Source organism: Ascaphus truei, chromosome 12 (genome assembly GCF_040206685.1).
Source record: "Ascaphus truei isolate aAscTru1 chromosome 12, aAscTru1.hap1, whole genome shotgun sequence".
NCBI classification, from domain to species: Eukaryota; Metazoa; Chordata; class Amphibia; order Anura; family Ascaphidae; genus Ascaphus; species Ascaphus truei.
The window spans coordinates 46445335-46465342 of NC_134494.1; the positions used below are offsets into that span (position 1 = coordinate 46445335).

At 48.6% G+C, this 20008-nt stretch overlaps 1 protein-coding gene across 9 annotated transcripts in view; it reads left to right on the forward strand.

Annotated features, from left to right (window-relative positions):
• Positions 1–20008, forward strand: part of SHANK2 (SH3 and multiple ankyrin repeat domains 2) — a 468530-nt gene that overhangs the window by 197243 nt on the left and 251279 nt on the right. For 7 of the 9 annotated variants that reach the window (XM_075567606.1, XM_075567608.1, XM_075567607.1 and 4 more), the window contains one exon: positions 10748–11054. In XM_075567606.1, the coding sequence (XP_075423721.1) occupies positions 10748–11054 (307 nt within the window). Of the gene's footprint in view, positions 1–4383; positions 4567–10747; positions 11055–20008 lie in introns of those variants that run through there. The other 2 variants (XM_075567614.1, XM_075567615.1) reach the window with 1 other exon arrangement.

Consider the following 20008-nt stretch of genomic DNA (forward strand, 5'->3'; position numbering starts at 1 on the left):
TTACCCCTATTCTTACTCTTATCCTTACCTTTATCCTTACCCTTACTCTTACCCTTACTCTTACCCTTACCCCTTAATCTTACCCCTTAATCTTATCCTTACCCTTATCCTTACTCCTACTCTTACCCTTACCCTTAATCTTGCCCCTTAATCTTGCCCCTTAATCTTGCCCCTTAATCTTACCCCTTAATCTTACCCCTTAATCTTACCCCTACCCCTTAATCTTACCCCTACCCCTTACTCTTACCCCTTACTCTTACCCCTTACTCTTACCCCTTACTCTTACCCCTTACTCTTACCCCTTACTCTTACCCCTTACTCTTACCCCTTACTCTTACCCCTTACTCTTACCCCTTACTCTTACCCCTTACTCTTACCCCTTACTCTTACCCCTTACTCTTACCCCTTACTCTTACCCTTACCCTCAATCTTGCCCCTTAATCTTATCCTTACCCTATTCTTACTCTTATCCTTACCTTTATCCTTACCCCTACTCTTACTCTTACCCTTACTCTTACCCTTACTCTTACCCTTACTCTTACCCTTACTCTTACCCTTACTCTTACCCTTACTCTTACCCTTACTCTTACCCTTACTCTTACCCTTACTCTTACCCTTACTCTTACCCTTACTCTTACCCTTACTCTTACCCTTACTCTTACCCTTACTCTTACCCTTACCCTTATCCTTACTCTCTCTTACCCTTACTCTTTCTCTTACCTTTACTCTTACTATTGCCCTTATTCTACCCTTATCCTTACCCTTATCTTTATCCTTACTCTGTCTCTTACTCTGTCTCTTACTCTGTCTCTTACTCTGTCTCTTACTCTGTCTCTTACTCTGTCTCTTACTCTGTCTCTTACTCTGTCTCTTACTCTGTCTCTTACTCTGTCTCTTACTCTGTCTCTTACTCTGTCTCTTACTCTGTCTCTTACTCTGTCTCTTACTCTGTCTCTTACTCTGTCTCTTACTCTGTCTCTTACTCTGTCTCTTACTCTGTCTCTTACTCTGTCTCTTACTCTGTCTCTTACTCTGTCTCTTACTCTGTCTCTTACTATTACTCTTACTCTGTCTCTTACTATTACTCTTACTCTGTCTCTTACTATTACTCTTACTCTGTCTCTTACTCTGTCTCTTACTCTGTCTCTTACTCTGTCTCTTACTCTGTCTCTTACTCTGTCTCTTACTCTGTCTCTTACTCTGTCTCTTACTCTGTCTCTTACTCTGTCTCTTACTCTGTCTCTTACTCTGTCTCTTACTCTGTCTCTTACTCTGTCTCTTACTCTGTCTCTTACTCTGTCTCTTACTCTGTCTCTTACTCTGTCTCTTACTATTACTCTTACTATTACTCTTACTATTACTCTTACTATTACTCTTACTATTACTCTTACTATTACTCTTACTATTACTCTTACTATTACTCTTACTATTACTCTTACTATTACTCTTACTATTACTCTTATCCTTAGTCTTACCTTTACTCTTACTCGTACCCTTCCTTTTACCCTTCCTTTTACCCTTACTCTTACCCTTACTCTTACCCTTACTCTTACCCTTACTCTTACCCTTACCCTTACTCTTACCCTTACTCTTACCCTTACTCTTACCCTTACTCTTACCCTTACTCTTACCCTTACTCTTACCCTTACTCTTACCCTTACTCTTACTCTTACCTTTACTCTTACCCTTACCCTTACCCTTACTGAGACTTGGTGTTTGAGCGCTGAGGACTTATTTGATTATCTGTTAGTCTTTAGGAATTGGGGAGTCCTTTTTTTCCTGCACCTAATTTTTGTTTTGTCCAGTTGTTCTTTGTTGATTCTGTAATTGCATATTGTTTAATTTGATAATTTCTCTATCATATTTCTGCAAAGCCAACGGCAACGTGCTGAGCTTATTTTAAGGGCCTATTTCTAAATCTGCGGAAAAGGCCGTTTTAGGCGGCACCTCCCCATTGACGTGTCCCACTTTGCGCAGATTACATGTACAGTCGGCTTTGCCCGGCGTGACCCAATTTCCATTACTTGGGGGCCCCGGAGTCGGAAGACTTCATTGTACAATGAAACCCCCAGTCCATACTGTACGAGAGGCGTGTGGCGGCATCGGATGTCCATTTACAGGGACAAGACTTTAGTTCAACTGAAATGAGGGGTCAATGTTACTCTTAGAAGTAATGCGCATTGAAAGTAAATAAAGCCGTTTCAAACTAATTGTTTTACAATCCCGGATTAGTGAGGAGAGGACCGTTACCTGGACAGTTGCGGGAGTTTGTGTTGCCATTATCACACCTTCGTAGCTGGGGCAGTTGTGTAGGTTTTATCCAGTTCCAGGCTCACTATCACACTGGAGTCTACAAGAATCTGCCTTGAAAGTGACGTGTTTGGACTTTGCTCTGAGCGCCTCCGGCCGATGCGTATATATAGAAGTTGGCGATACGTTCCAGGGCTGATTCCTTAGAATACATGCATGTGTTATTCTTGAGATCGCTTCAGTGAATGCGCCTCCTACGTACATCTGTGATCTCCTTAAAGTCTTAATTATTACAAATTTATGGCATATGTAAATAAGAACATTACCTGCTGTCTGTACATTATATATGCAAGCAGATTTAGTGTTACCGGGGGGGGGGGGGGGGGGGGAATGCACAGTATACATTAGACGGGATTTTGTATTTATCCCCAAGAGGTTTTTTATTATATAGTTTGACTTTTTTTGTGACAATAACAATGCTAGAGTCATTCCTGAAATGACACAATGTTAGTGGGAATGAGCAGGTTCGGAACTGGATTGAGTTTGTAACAATAGCAAAATAATTAAATAAAACAATGAAGGAATTCCCTCTTTGTTTGCTTGAATGATTACACTATTATTTTACTCCTGCAGCCGGTTCTGTATATAAATACTCCCAAGAAATGAGATGCTCAAATCTCTCATTATTTCATGTTTGTTTTGGAAGATACATGTAGCAAGCAGGGCACGGATACTGGCTGATATAGGTGTGTAATCTCAGGGCACGGATACTGGCTGATATAGGTGTGTAATCTCAGGGCACGGATACAGGCTGATATAGGCGTGTAATCACAGAGCACGGATACAGGCTGATATAGGTGTATAATCGCAGGACACGGATACAGGCTGATATAGGTGTGTAATCTCAGGACACAGATACAGGCTGATATAGGTGTGTAATCGCAGGACACGGATACAGGCTGATATAGGTGTGTAATCGCAGGACATGGATACAGGCTGATATAGGTGTGTAATCACAGGACATAGATACAGGCTGATATAGGTGTGTAATCACAGGACACAGATACTGGCTGATATAGGTGTGTAATCACAGGACACAGATACTGGCTGATAGAGGTGTGTAATCCCAGGGCATGGATACAGGCTGATATAGGTGTGTAATCGCAGGACATGTATACAGGCTGATATGGGTGTGTAATCGCAGGATATGGATACATGCTGATATAGGTGTGTAATCACAGGACACAGATACAGGTTGATATAGGTGTGTAATCCCAAGACATGGGTACAGGCTGATATAGGTGTGTAATCTCAGGACACGGACACAAGCTCCTGTGTAATCACAGGGCATGGATACAGGCTGATATAGGTGTGTAATCCCAGGACATGGATACAGGCTGATATAGGTGTGTAATCGCAGGACATGTATACAGGCTGATATAGGTGTGTAATCCCAGGACATGGGTACAGGCTGATATAGTTGAACATGGAATTCTTGCTCAGCAGAAAGTGATCTTCGCTTATAATTTCAGTCACAATTAACTACTTTGTTTATAAATAATATCCTGTTTCCCACCTTCTTGCTACATTTTCACATAATTACTGCGTGGGAAGTGGTTTGAAACCGTATCATTTTCAAACAGAGATGTGGGTCATGTTTGAATATATCCCTGCAGTCCTCATCACATTCCTCTTTCCTGCAGACTTTGGGGCTTATTCTCCGTGGTCAGGACGGGCTCATGAGAAGAGAAGCACGAGGTTGAATTTGCCGTTTATTTGGGAGCACATGTTACCAGGATAGGTAGAAATGATTCAGGATAAGGGCTTGCCCTCCTCCTCTTTGCATACTGTGCTGGGATTTCCCTTTCACAGTTCTTTCTGCTTTACATCAATCATTTCACCCACAGATGTATGGGTGACCCATCTTAACCCCCCTCATGCACCCTCTTCAGCCCTGTGAATTAATACAATCCTTCCAATAGCAGAGGACTGAGCGGATGCTGTTCACATGACTCAGTGAGAAAGATTGCAAGATGTTTGAGCAGCCTCCAGTCTGCGCACAGCTTTCCCCAGCTGACAGACAGGGTGTGGGGTGGGCTCTGTCAGCAGAGTGCTGGGTGCTGCATGCCCAGCTATACACGTTCTTACACAGTGTCCAGGAACCTGCTGCTCAGTGCAAGGTGCTCAGTGCAAGGTGCAGGCAGGTACATCACACACAGCCAGGAGAGTCCTCCCAGGGGCTGGCCACTGAAGGCATCACTGGTAAAGTAGAAGGGAACATGAAGTCTCTGTTCCATGCTTTCATAAAGAAGGAAGGTAAGGGGGGGGGGGCAGAGGGAGACCTGGGGGGGAGGGAGACCTGGGGAGGAGGAGAGGGAGACCTGGGGAGGGGAGTCCTGGGGAGGGAGGGAAGAGGGAGACCTAGGGGCGGGAAAGAGGGAGACCTGGGGAGGGAAACCCTGGGAGGGGGGGGAGGAAGAGGGAGACCTGGTGGGGGGAGACATCTTAAACTTTGCATATACTTTGTGTTCCTTTGTGTTACTTTGTATAGTTTGCATGAATACAGACGAGACATGTCTTTTGCTGGTTTGTCCTGCTAAAGGCTCTTTTTTAGGAAGAGAATGTCTCCTTAAATATGAAGTAAATGGTCACACAGGAGGCGGATGGGTGTGCATCACAGACGGGCTATGGTTATGGGGTCTTTGCTTCCGGTGTTTGGAAGGCTTGAAGACAGAACCGTTTCAGAGCTAAGGAATAAAACTCGTTCCTTCTTTAATATTGTATTGTAAAACTCAGCCACTGCCAGACAGGTCAGCAGCGCATGGCATGCAATGCTATGTAATCCTTCTGCAGTAGGCATGTCTGTGATGGACCAAACCATGTTCCATGTAGCGTCCTGCATGTGTGGTTATTTGTGTTTGATGATTATCAGTAGTAGTTTTAGAAATGGGCAGTGATACACAGCCGTGTGCTGAGATTGACATAACGTTCAATCATTGTCTCATTGCTGAGAGTTATTTAGTGTGGGGAAACCTCAGACCGGCGACCGGTACATCCAGTCTGTACAGGGAAGGGGGAGGCGCGTGATGCTGAGATTTCTTTTGGGAAATGTTCGGAGCAGGACCTGGGTAGCTGGATTAGATATTAACAGCTATTTATAATTTTCTCGCCTGTGGGTAGGGCTGCAATATAGGAAGAGTCAAAAGATTCAATTACATAAATGCAACGTGTCCCTGATTAATTATTAGTCGCCTATCTCCTGCGGTGTCATATGATTTCACGTGACATCACTAATAATATAGAGTGGGAAGCTGGCAGCATCTACACCTCATATGCACGGACCTTGGCCCCCTGCAGACACACTTACCAGAACCCCACCTACTGTCTCTGTAAGCTCTCCCCACTTATCACTTAGATTGTAAGCTCTTCAGGCAGGGAACCCTTTTCCTATTGTTTTATGTTTGAAGCGCTTATTCCCATTATGTGTTATAATATTATGTTGTGTGTATTGTAAAGCGCTGTGTATCTGGGCAGTGCTATAAACTGTACATGAAGATATACATACATGTGAAAGGCCAGCGAGCCCCACTTAATGAGCTGTGAGCCCCACTTACTGAGCTGTGAGCCCCACTTACTGAGCTGTGAGCCCCACTTACTGAGCTGTGAGCCCCACTTACTGAGCTGTGAGCCCCACTTACTGAGCTGTGAGCCCCACTTACTGAGCTGTGAACCCCACTTACTGAGCTGTGAACCCCACTTACTGAGCTGTGAACCCCACTTACTGAGCTGTGAGCCCCACTTACTGAGCTGTGAGCCCCTCTTTCTATCACCACCTTCCAGTGAAGAACATCATTCCTGAGTCTGCCACGTGTACTTCCTGCCTCCCACGTGTACTTCCTGCCTCCCACGTGTACTTCCTGCCTCCCACGTGTACTTCCTGCCTCCCACGTGTACTTCCTGCCTCCCACGTGTACTTCCCCTCCCACGCGTACTTCCTGCCTCCGACGCGTACTTCCTGCCTCCCACGCGTACTTCCTGCCTCCCACGTGTACTTCCTGCCTCCCACGCATACTTCTTGCCTCCCACGGCTACTTCCTGCCTCCCACGTGTACTTCCTGCCTCCCACGTGTACTTCCTGCCTCCCACGCGTACTTCCTGCCTCCCACGCGTACTTCCTGCCTCCCACGCGTACTTCCTGCCTCCCACGCGTACTTCCTGCCTCCCACGCGTACTTCCTGCCTCCCACGCGTACTTCCTGCCTCCCACGCGTACTTCCTGCCTCCCACACGTACTTCCTGCCTCCCACGCGTACTTCCTGCCTCCCACGCGTACTTCCTGCCTCCCACGCGTACTTCCTGCCTCCCACGCGTACTTCCTGCCTCCCACGTGTACTTCCTGCCTCCCACGTGTACTTCCTGCCTCCCACGCGTACTTCCTGCCTCCCACGCGTACTTCTTGCCTCCCACGCGTACTTCCTGCCTCCCACGCGTACTTCTTGCCTCCCACGCGTACTTCTTGCCTCCCACGCGTACTTCCTGCCTCCCACTCGTACTTACTGCCTCCCACTCGTACTTCCTGCCTCCCACGCCTACTTCCTGCCTCCCACGGCTACTTCCTGCCTCCCACTCGTACTTCCTGCCTCCCATGCGTACTTCCTGCCTCCCACGCGTACTTCCTGCCTCCCACGCGTACTTCCTGCCTCCCACGCGTACTTCCTGCCTCCCACCCGTACTTCCTGCCTCCCACGCGTACTTCCTGCCTCCCACGCGTACTTCTTGCCTCCCACGCGTACTTCTTGCCTCCCACTCGTACTTCTTGCCTCCCACGCGTACTTCCTGCCTCCCACGCGTACTTCCTGCCTCCCACGCGTACTTCCTGCCTCCCACCCGTACTTCCTGCCTCCCACGCGTACTTCCTGCCTCCCACTCGTACTTCTTGCCTCCCACGCGTACTTCTTGCCTCCCACGGCTACTTCCTGCCTCCCACACGTACTTCCTGCCTCCCACGCGTACTTCTTGCCTCCCACTCGTACTTCTTGCCTCCCACGCGTACTTCCTGCCTCCCACGCGTACTTCCTGCCTCCCACGCGTACTTCCTGCCTCCCACCCGTACTTCCTGCCTCCCACGCGTACTTCCTGCCTCCCACTCGTACTTCTTGCCTCCCACGCGTACTTCTTGCCTCCCACGGCTACTTCCTGCCTCCCACACGTACTTCCTGCCTCCCACGCGTACTTCCTGCCTCCCACCCGTACTTCCTGCCTCCCACACGTACTTCCTGCCTCCCACCCGTACTTCCTGCCTCCCACGCGTACTTCCTGCCTCCCACGCGTACTTCCTGCCTCCCACGCGTACTTCCTGCCTCCCACGCGTACTTCCTGCCTCCCACACGTACTTCCTGCCTCCCACGCGTACTTCCTGCCTCCCACCCGTACTTCCTGCCTCCCACCCGTACTTCCTGCCTCCCACGCGTACTTCTTGCCTCCCACTCGTACTTCTTGCCTCCCACCCGTACTTCCTGCATCCCACGCGTACTTCCTGCCTCCCACGCGTACTTCCTGCCTCCCACGCGTACTTCCTGCCTCCCACCCGTACTTCCTGCCTCCCACGCGTACTTCCTGCCTCCCACTCGTACTTCTTGCCTCCCACGCGTACTTCTTGCCTCCCACGGCTACTTCCTGCCTCCCACACGTACTTCCTGCCTCCCACACGTACTTCCTGCCTCCCACGCGTACTTCCTGCCTCCCACCCGTACTTCCTGCCTCCCACACGTACTTCCTGCCTCCCACCCGTACTTCCTGCCTCCCACGCGTACTTCCTGCCTCCCACCCGTACTTCCTGCCTCCCACGCGTACTTCCTGCCTCCCACCCGTACTTCTTGCCTCCCACGCGTACTTCTTGCCTCCCACGCGTACTTCTTGCCTCCCACGCGTACTTCTTGCCTCCCACGCGTACTTCTTGCCTCCCACGCGTACTTCTTGCCTCCCACGGCTACTTCCTGCCTCCCACGCGTACTTCCTGCCTCCCACGCGTACTTCCTGCCTCCCACGCGTACTTCCTGCCTCCCACTCGTACTTCTTGCCTCCCACGCGTACTTCCTGCCTCCCACGCGTACTTCCTGCCTCCCACCCGTACTTCCTGCCTCCCACCCGTACTTCCTGCCTCCCACGCGTACTTCCTGCCTCCCACGCGTACTTCCTGCCTCCCACCCGTACTTCCTGCCTCCCACCCGTACTTCCTGCCTCCCACGCGTACTTCCTGCCTCCCACCCGTACTTCCTGCCTCCCACGCGTACTTCCTGCCTCCCACCCGTACTTCCTGCCTCCCACGCGTACTTCTTGCCTCCCACGCGTACTTCTTGCCTCCCACTCGTACTTCTTGCCTCCCACGCGTACTTCTTGCCTCCCACGGCTACTTCCTGCCTCCCACGCGTACTTCCTGCCTCCCACGCGTACTTCCTGCCTCCCACGCGTACTTCCTGCCTCCCACTCGTACTTCTTGCCTCCCACGCGTACTTCCTGCCTCCCCCGTGTAAATAACCCATCTTCCTCCTGTATCGCAGGTGGTCCACGTTTCTCGGGACGGGACTTTCGCTGCCCTCCTCATAGGTTCTTTTGCTTTTATAAAAGTGCTTCGGGCTTATTAAGGGGAACACACTGCGGCTTTTATGCAAAACTAAATGTGTGTGTGTGTGTGTGTGTGTGTGTGTGTGTGTGTGTGTGTGTGTGTGTGTGTGTGTGTGTGTGTGTGTGTGTGTGTGTGTGTGTGTGTGTATATATATATTGCATAGAGTACTTACAGTTTAGAACCAAAATAACGTTTTATTATAAAACTTTCAGCAACCACATTTTCTTCAAAACTTTTATATGAAGATGAGCCAATTTTTAGCCATATTGGTTACTTATTTAAAAAAAAAATGGAACAACATAGGAGGTATGAAAGGAAACGTCTTCCATATTCACAGGTCCCTAAAGAAGAGCCCTGTGAGGTGTGAGTGTCTAGACTGTAAACTATTGTTGGGCTAATAGAAGGTATCATACCGCATCCAGTATTATAACCTTTCTAGCACATATGAAGCAGCACAGATAATATGTTATCTCACAGATTGAGAGTGGGGGTCTGAGCTCTCCCAGGCGCTCTGGAACCTGTTCCCTCACAGAGCAGAGAGTGGGAGTATGGGCTCTTCCAGGCGCTCTGGAACCGGTTCCCTCACAGAGCAGAGAGTGGGAGTATGGGCTCTTCCAGCCGCTCTGGAACCTGTTCCCTCACAGAGCAGAGAGTGGGAGTATGGGCTCTTCCAGCCGCTCTGGAACCTGTTCCCTCACAGAGCAGAGAGACAGCAGTCTGCTGCCTGGCCTTTACAGCAGACCTACAAGGGGGGGTGGGGGGTGCCAGAGGGAGGTTAACCTCTTGTGTGCTCCCTCACAATTGGCCCTGAAACTGGACTGGCAAACATTTCTTTTGATGTTGTAAATTCTGACACTTGTGGCAACAGAAGACTTAAGAAACGAAGGTGCAACATAGGATTCTCCTCTGTAATCTTGCTCTCTTCCTTTCATGCGGTGTATTCTAGACATGGCCTTGGCTAATTATAATGAAGGATAATTGTGATACAGTGTCACTTCATGTCTGGCCACAAAGATACATTGTATCCCTCTTTATCTGGGGGCGATCATCTCCAGCAAGATGTTGAACCAGCACAGAAATGCTTTATATAAATGTGTGACAGATACATGACTGGTCAGGTGAAGAAAATACATCATAAAGAGCCTCTGTATATTGTATGAATATATACACACACACACACACACACACTCACACTCACACTCACACACACACACACGTGGATTTCCCATTAGGCCCGGGCCTTGGGCAGCAAAAATGGCCGTCCCCATATACATTTGCCGCACTCTCGGGCCTGATGGGAAGTCACTTACATGCGCCGGGCGCCTCCTTGCTGTCTCCGTACTGCCGCCCTTCTCCTCCTTCTGATTAGCGTCGTCAAATGACGCCGCAGATGTCACCAATGTGGCGTCACGCGGCGTCTTGTTGCCATGGCAACGTGATATCGCGGTGTCAAATGACGTCGCATTACCATGGCACCAAGACGCTGTGTGTCTTTAATTTAGGGGCGTCCGCGGCATCATTTGACGCTGTGAATCGGAAGGAGGAGGAGAGCGGCGGTAAGGAGGCGCCCGGCATATGTTAGGGCCATGGGGTGGAGGGTTTAGAAATCTGCTGCCACATATGCACACACATACATGGGCGCACACATCTAAGCGCGCGCACGCACACACATACATGGGCGCACACATCTAAGCGCGCGCACGCACACACATACATGGGCGCACACATCTAAGCGCGCGCACGCTAACACATACATGGGCGCACACATCTAAGTGCGCACACGCTAACACATACATGGGCGCACACATCTAAGCGCGCACACGCAAACACACACCTGTTTCCCTGCTTGATTCTGTCTCTCCTTTCCTCTTAGTGCCGTTCAGGGAAGCACCCAGCTACTCACAGCGGAGGAGGGGGCCCCAGAGCAACTTGGCAGCACCCAGACTCCTCCTGCGCTCCAACAGCGACAACAACCTCAACGTGAACAATATCCCCGAGTGGTCGGCCGCCTCCACGTCTTTGCACCGGAGTCTTTCTCCGCAGCTACTTCAACAGATGCAGAACAAGCCTAATGGCGCTGTGAAATCTATTGGGGGCTATAGCCAGGTCTCCCGAAGCCGCTCTCCATCGCTGAATCGCGCGGGGGAGGACGCGAAGAGACCGCAACCGAGACACATCAGGTATATGTGCGCCAGACTGACTGTGTTACACGGAACAGACGTGAGACAGGGATATGTTACCCGGGAATAGATGTGTTACATTGGGCCTGTCACACGGAATAGGTGTGAGATAGTGATATGTTACCTGGGAATACATGTGTTACATGGGGGCCCTGTCACATGGAACAGGCGTGAGACAGTGATATGTTACCTGGGAATAGATGTGTTACACAGGGCCCCTGTCACACGGAACAGGCGTGAGACAGTGATATGTTACCTGGGAATACATGTGTTACATGGGAGCCCTGTCACACGGAACAGGCGTGAGACAGTGATATGTTACCTGGGAATAGATGTGTTACACGGGGGCCCTGTCACACGGAACAGGCGTGAGACAGTGATATGTTACCTGGGAATAGATGTTACACGGGCCCTGTCACATGGAACAGGCGTGAGACAGTGATATGTTACCTGGGAATACATGTTACACGGGCCCTGTCACATGGAACAGGCGTGAGACAATATGTTACTTGGGAATACATTTGTTACACGGGCCCCTGTCCCACGGAACAGGCGTGAGACAGTGATATGTTACCTGGGAGTACATGTGTTACACGGGCCCCTGTCACACGGAACAGGCGTGAGACAGTGATATGTTACCTGGGAATAGATGTGTTACACGGGGGCCCTGTCACACGGAACAGGCGTGAGACAGTGATATGTTACCTGGGAATAGATGTGTTACACGGGGGCCCGGTCACACGGAACAGGCGTGAGACAGTGATATGTTACCTGGGAATACATGTGTTACACGGGCCCCTGTCCCACGGAACAGGCGTGAGACAGTGATATGTTACCTGGGAATAGATGTGTTACACGGGGGCCCTGTTACACGGAACAGGCGTGAGACAGTGATATGTTACCTGGGAATAGATGTGTTACACGGGGGCCCTGTCACACGGAACAGGCGTGAGACAGTGATATGTTACCTGGGAATACATGTGTTACACGGGCCCCTGTCACACGGAACAGGCGTGTGACAGTGATATGTTACCTGGGAATAGATGTGTTACACGGGGCCCTGTCACACGGAACAGGCGTGTGACAGTGATATGTTACCTGGGAATAGATGTGTTACACGGGGCCCTGTCACACGGAACAGGCGTGTGACAGTGATATGTTACCTGCTTCCTGGGTTAAGTGCAGTGGAGAGGCGGAGAACTGCAGGTAGAATTCTTGATAGATTGTAACCTTTGGCTGGTCCCTCAGGGTAACTTAATGCTCAATATCTGAAGGTGTAAAGCATTTAAATCAGTCGTTAAAGTGTTTTACAATGTGCTCGGCTCTCAAAAGACAAATGTCAGAAGCGACACTTAAAGGAAATCATTGCTTGGTCTTTGTTAGAGCAGTGAGGGGCCGCAGATGGAGAGATGTGTGAGCAGAGAGCACTTACACAACGGAAATCCTGCAAATCATTTCGCATATTGTGTTTGTTCAGAACAGTGATGCAGATGGGATTCACGTCATATCACGCGATGATATCTCACACGGCTGTCCCATTGCTTTAACCCATTCAGTGCTGTGAGCACGCGATGCGGCATGTATCATTAGCTATATTCAGCAGGTGGCCACATTGTATATTTCTTATTGATGTCGATATATACCTGTGTCTACACTATATCTATCTATATCTTTATATATGTATGTATTAATATTTTTTGTGTGTGTGTATATACATACACACACACACACACACACACACACACACACACACACACACATAAGAAATAAGCAAGTGTATGATACCGTTTGCACGTAATCATCAGGCAGCACTCAGAGTAAATGTGAGAGATGAATATATTATAAACAGGCACAGAAATATCCAACGGTTCGGTCTCAGAGTGAGGCCTTCCTCTGGGAAGTGTACTACAAGCAATCCTTCAATTGCCACAAACAGTTAAAAAATAATCAAACAACCTTTGTCATAGTGTCATGTGCTGGAGGCTTTTACATAAGAACCGCCATTTGTAATGACGTCATCACCATCACGGTGTGTGTGTGTGTATATGTATATGTATGTGTATGTGTATATATATATGTATATATATATATATATATATATATATATAATATATATATATTGTGACAAACGCCCCTCTTTTGTAGCGCTGACGTCTGTCTGGGATCTTCCCGACACAGTCTTCTAGGGTTAATTATACGAATAACCGGATCATACAAAGCATCACGTTGTTTAACTCAGGCTTCTGCCTGCTTTATTTTCATCCCAGTAAGGGACTGCAGCTTTAACATGTGTAGGTTAGAGCCACTCAGACATTAACCTTCAGCGGTTTACTCATATCAGTGTTACAGCATTTCACACAGTGTCACTTTAAGAAACAAAAATAAATCATATAAAGAAATCCTATCCCATTTAGGGATCTAACTACACAGCAGAATCAGCCTCTCTAACTGCTGCTGGGCCAACTAACCTGGTTTCCCAGCTTAAAACAATACCCTCTCATTTAGGGTCACTAGATACAGCATACAGTCTTTAGACACAGCAATAAACATTTGTTTGTCTTATCTGTTCGTGGTGGGAACTCAGTCCAAAGTGTCCAGGCAAATCTTCTGGTACTGCGATACTTGAAGGGGGCGTCCTCCCCGAACTGGATACAGGGGAGCAGCGATACCCCCAGCCTCCAGGCTCTAAGAAGCGAGACTGAAATGCAAACCTCTCTGCTCTAAATACCTGTGCTAGTGATTAGGAGAGCAGGTGAGGGAGAACTAGACACATTGTAATCTGTGGTCTGGATTTTCCATCCACCAGCCTGAGTTAATGTGAAGCTGTGGAATGGATAATTTTACACTATTCCTGCACTTTCTGACCTAAAACGGGGCAGAAAGCTGTCTAACATCTTTGGACTATGTCACAATATACACACACACACACACACACACACACACACACACACACACACACACACACACACACCTAAACGGGGCAGAAAGCTGTCTAACATCTTTGGACTATGTCACAATATACACACACACACACACACACACACACACACACACACACACACACACACACACACACACACACACACACACACACACACACACACACACACACACACCCCTCCCCCCCCCGTGATTTTGAGCTTGTTGAGACTGTGTATGTCCTATGTAAATTGGTGACTTTTACATTCACACAAATGACCTGGGGTTATGATCCCTGGTGCAGTGTAAGAATTACACACACATAATGCACATCACTAGTTTCTCAGTAACCTGCCCTTTCTTTTGTTGCTCATATAGATGTAACAAAAATGAATGTTTAAATATGTTGCTCTATTTTTGACTCGGTTAATTCTTTCTGGTGAGCAGAGCTGTGATATTTATGTGGTAATGTATTCTGTCGTTAGCCCTTCAGTAAGAGCTGAGACATTTACACTGCCATAAAACAGACAGCAAGGACATACTGCGCAGTATCTGGCGTGAGGATGTGGTGTTCTGAGCCGCACGCAGGAAACCATTCTTACATGTGACATTGTGTGCCTCTACTCACACTAACATCGCAGGGAGATATATCGCCGGGAAAAATGGGCAGAAAATATGGTCAAAAGACGGGCAGTTTCTGACAGACGAATTCGTAGGGCAGGATCAACAAAGCTCTATTAGATCAGAGCGCATTACGTGACGTGAAACATGAACGGATGTTCACGGAGATTACCGGGTATCCTCGAAGCATATTATATATATCCGGAATACATTCTCTCGCAACGTTAAGTGTATCTTAGCCTTACTCCGATCCAGACCCTGAAATAGGCGCTCTCTAGACGTAACTACAATGTTGTGGGGTCTGACGCTCAAGGCCCTGATGATGTAGTAGTTACGTCATAATCTTGTTGCTCGTTTTTGTAGGGGAGATCGGGCTCTGCGTTCCTGTAGATCGCAGAATGCGAAGGAGTCGTCTTCCATTCCATCATCAGTAACGGAGCGATCACGTCATCATTTCAGTCACGTGCCGCGGTACCTTGGTCACTCAAGAGTTAACTCAAGTTAAGAGAGGAGAGGAAAATATAGCACCACAAGTAAACTCAAGGTTAACACGAAGAAACCCATACATCTGCGCTCAAAGAAATTAAACTGCTGTAGTAGCCTGGGATGTTAATTGTCCCACTAGGTGGAGTATAATTACTCCTACCTAACGACACACTAGAGTGAGGAAAAACTCACAAAACCAAAATAAAGACATTTTATTAATGTAACCTTGACGACTTAAAATGAATACATAGCAATGAAATAAAATCCCCTAGGGGGCGGTTCATGAAAAACCCAGACTGGGAAATACCAATTATGAAGTCACCTGTTAGATAGTACTCTATTAATACCCCAGATAATATAGTATAATGTCACTGGTTGGTACTATCAGATAAGATACAGATAGAATAATCAATGGCTAAACATATGTGACTCACATCAGTCCCAGTCAGGAAGACGCAGAGCGCAGTGTGGGGTAAGAGCCCGATGTGCATATGACCTCTGTATGTTTAAGGTGAGTAAACACACTAGAGATGATACATAATATAATTGTCATATACCAATCATCAGCGTTGTACACATGATGTATTAACACCGTAATGCCCAGTGAGGCTGTTGATGCTGAATGTGAAGTAACCACACAGTTAATCCCCCATACAGTAGCTGGGATGAAGATGCTTCATACAATGGTGAGCGTATGAGCTGAGGTTAGCATCAATGAAATATCACACTGCCCCACCAGTGACATTATACTATATTATCTGGGGTATTAATAGAGCACTACCTAACAGGTGACTTCATATTTGGTATTTCCCAGTCTGGGTTTTTCATGAACCGCCCCCTAGGGGATTTTATTTAATTGCTATGTATTCATTTTAAGTCGTCAAGGTTACATAAAGAAATTTTATTAATTTTGGTTTTATGAGCTTTTACTCACTCTAGTGTGTCGTTAGGCAGGAGTAATTATACTCCACCTAGTGGGACAATTAACATCCCAGGCTACTACAGCAGTTTAATTTCTTTGAGCGCAGATATATGGGTTTCTTTGTGTTAACCTTGAGTTAACTTGTGGTGCTATGTATGTTCATTACCCATTGCACCCTAGTGCATACTTTTTCATTGTAATAGGTTGAGCGTTGAGTTATTTCTTTTGTTGATTACAGGAGAGGAAAATAACAAGGGAAACATCCTTACATTATGTCTTACATTCCACCCATCCCGACCCTACATCCCCGCATTCCACCCATCCCGACCCTGCATCCCCGCATTCCACCCATCCCGACCCTGCATCCCCGCATTCCACCCATCCCGACCCTGCATCCCCGCATTCCACCCATCCCGACTCTGCATCCCCGCATTCCACCCATCCCGACCCTGCATCCCCGCCTTCCACCCATCCCGACCCTGCATCCCCACATTCCACCCATCCCGACCCTGCATCCCTCCCATCCTGACCCTGCATCCACGCATTTCACCCATCCCGACCCTGCATCCCCGCATTTCATCCATCCTCACCCTGCATCCCCGCATTCCACCCATCCCGACCCTGTATCCCCGCATTCCACCCATCAAGACCCAGCATCCCCGCATCCACCCATCCCGACCCTGCATCCCCGCATTTCACCCATCCTGACCCTGCATCCCCGCATCCCACCCATCCCGATCCTGCATCCCTCCCATCCCGACCCTGCATCCCCGCATTCCACCCATCCCGACCCTGCATCCCCGCATTCACCCATCCCGACCCTGCATCCCCGCATTCCACCCATCCCGACCCTGCATCCCCGCATTCCACCCATCCCGACCCTGCATCCCCGCATTCCACCCATCCCCGACCCTGCATCCCCGCATTCCACCCATCCCGACCCTGCATCCCCGCATTCCACCCATCCTGACCCTGCATCCCTCCCATCCCGACCCTGCATCCCTGCATTCCACCCATCCTGACCCTGCATCCCCGCATTCCACCCATGCCGACCCTGCATCCCCGCATTCCACCCATCCCGACCCTGCATCCCCGCATTCCACCCATCCCGACCCTGCATCCCTCCCATCCCGACCCTGCATCCCCGCATTCCACCTATCCCGACCCTGCATCCCCGCATTCCACCCATCCCGACCCTGCATCCCCGCATTACACCCATCCCGACCCTGCTGTGAGGATCGGGGAGTCACGCCACCCTCAGCGCACTCCCTGCTTACCTCTCTTCATTACCAGGGCTCCCGCCTCTCCCGCGCAACCAGTCAGCCCTGGCTCCTTCTCGGGGACTGGCGGCCAAACCTAGAAGCTAGATCCCGGCGGAAGTCAGGCCCAACTTCTTGTATCAACCACCTGGGTGGGCACCACTCTGCTGATGGGTAGTGCCCAGTACAACCAACCTCACACTGACGAGACCCACAAGGTCGAAACAGTCTGTCTGTGAGAGGGTTTACTGGCTTTGCATCTCATCCCAGGCTATGTTTAAAAGCTATGTTTAAAGCGGCATGTATTGGCTTAAGGGTTTAACTATGTAATGTGGTCTTGAAACAAAAGGTGGAACTGTGTGCTCATTTGCATGTCATTTCCCAGAATCCCTTGCTGCAGTGGAAGTGCTGTAGGCTGGGTGATAATGGTGATGTTCAGGGTTGCAGACCTGTATAAGGCTGAGTCCATAGAGACTGAAGCCGTGCGGAGGCGCGCTGAGGCTCAGGGAAAGCGGTGGGCGTGTCTGGGGACGGGCCAGTGACGTCACGGAGCTGGTTCGCCCTCATTGGGCGAACCGCTCACGTGACCGGCCCTGCGCTCCGGCAAGCACAGAAACTAAAGATTTAGGAAGACACACGCTTCCGCAGGCGTGCGGAAGCGTGCGCGAGCCCCTGCTAAAGCCGCTCTTATTGCGGCTGCAGGGGCTCAGTGCCGAGCAGCAGCGCGCCTCAGCACGGGTCAGCGCCTAAGCGCTGACCATGCCTGAGGCCTAAGGCTCACCAGTAATATTTTTATATGCTGTATGCTATACGGTGAAGGGTTTTTTTTCACCCACCATAACATACATATATATATATATATATATATATATATATATATATATATATATATATATATATATATATATATATATATATATATATATATATTTATATTGTGACAAACGCCCCTCTTTTGTAGTGCTGACGTCTGTCTGGGTTCTTCCCGACACAGTCTTCTAGGGTTAATTATACAACAAACAGGATCATGCAAAGTATTATGCTGCTTAACTCAGGCTTCTGCCTGCTTTATTTTCATCCAAGTAAGGTACTGCAGCTTTAACATGTGAAGGTTAGAGGTACTCAGATACTTTCATTCAGCAGTTCACATATTTCAGTGTTACAATATTTCCCACACTGTTATTTCAAGAAATAAAACCAAAATCATATAAGCAAAATCCTATCCCTTTCAGGGATCTAACTACACATCAGAATCAGTCTCTCTAACAGCTGCTGGCCAACTAAACTGGTTCCCCAGCTTAAAACAATGCTCTCTCATTTAGGGTCACAAGATACAGCACAGTCTTTTAGCAACAGCAGTAACCATTTGTTTTGTCTTATCTGTTCGTGGTGTCCAGGCAAATCCTCTGGTACTGTGATCCGTGGAGGGGCCGTCAACCCCGACACTGGAAACAGGGGAGCAGCGATACCCCCAGCCTCCAGGCTCTTAAGGAGAGAGAGTGAAATGCAAAACCTCTCTGCTCTAAATACCTGTGCATGTGATTAGAAGAGCAGGTGAGGGAGAACTAGAGCCATTATAATCTGTGGTCTGGATTTTCCATCCAGCTGCCTGAGTTAATGTGAAGCTGTGGAACGGATCATTTTTAGCTATTCCTGCACTTTCTGCTCTAAAATGGGGCAGAAAGCTGCCTAACATCTTTGGACTATGTCACAATATATATATAAATATATATATATATATATAAATATATATATATATATATGTTAAAGATGTAAAGATCTGTGTGAACCAGAACTTACAATAGATTGGTACTTTAGATGCCTAATCACCAGAAAGCAGTGACATTGCCTCCTAATCACGGGACTAATTGGGCAGAGCGACTGCTGGAAGTGAGCAGCGAATCTGTAGCTGTGAATCACATCGGGCGCACAGGACACGGCAGGATGGGAACTGAATGATACAAAGTATTCTCAGACTTACAGAGGAGCAGGTTCTGAAAGCACCAAGGATATATATGTAACCCCCTGTCACTATGCCTAAGGGAAACCGTGGGCGATTGCGTGTGCGGCTGTTACCTGTACGCTCACAGGAGGCCTGAGCCTCCGCTACTGGGAGCCTGGGGTGAGCTGTCTCTCTCTCTTTGTGCAGCGCCTCCACCTATGAGGGATCCCAGCGTTGGAGCGATGATTCCTCATAGAACTCAATACACTCAGTAATAACAATACCACAATATACATACATACGTGTGTGTGTGTGTGTGTGTGTGTGTGTGTGTGTGTGTGTGTGTGTGTGTGTATGTGTGTATATATATAACGGTGTTTTCCCTGGGCCCTACTGATCCTGACCCATATGTAAGAAAATCCCCCAATTACATGGATATGTGGTGCACCTGCTGGTAACAGGACTCCTGAGCCTCCCGCTGGATGTTATGGGGAATATATCACCATGACAGGCGTCCGAGGTAGTGTTCTGAGTCCTACTCACATTCGATGCAGCGCCTCCACCCCATCAGGATCTCTGCGGCAGCAGGGGGAAGTATCTGATGGGGAATAACTCCACACTCACACAGGAGGGATCTTTTGAACCAGGGCATCTTTAATGTCATCTCTATTGGCAGACTGCCCCTCATCGCGGTCGTCACTTAGCCCAGCATTTTCATGAGGTACTCCATTCAGAAGGTTCCTCCTCTTGTAATAGAGTTGCTTTCCAACTCTCCGCTAAGGGAGATCCACCAGCTGTGCCAGGT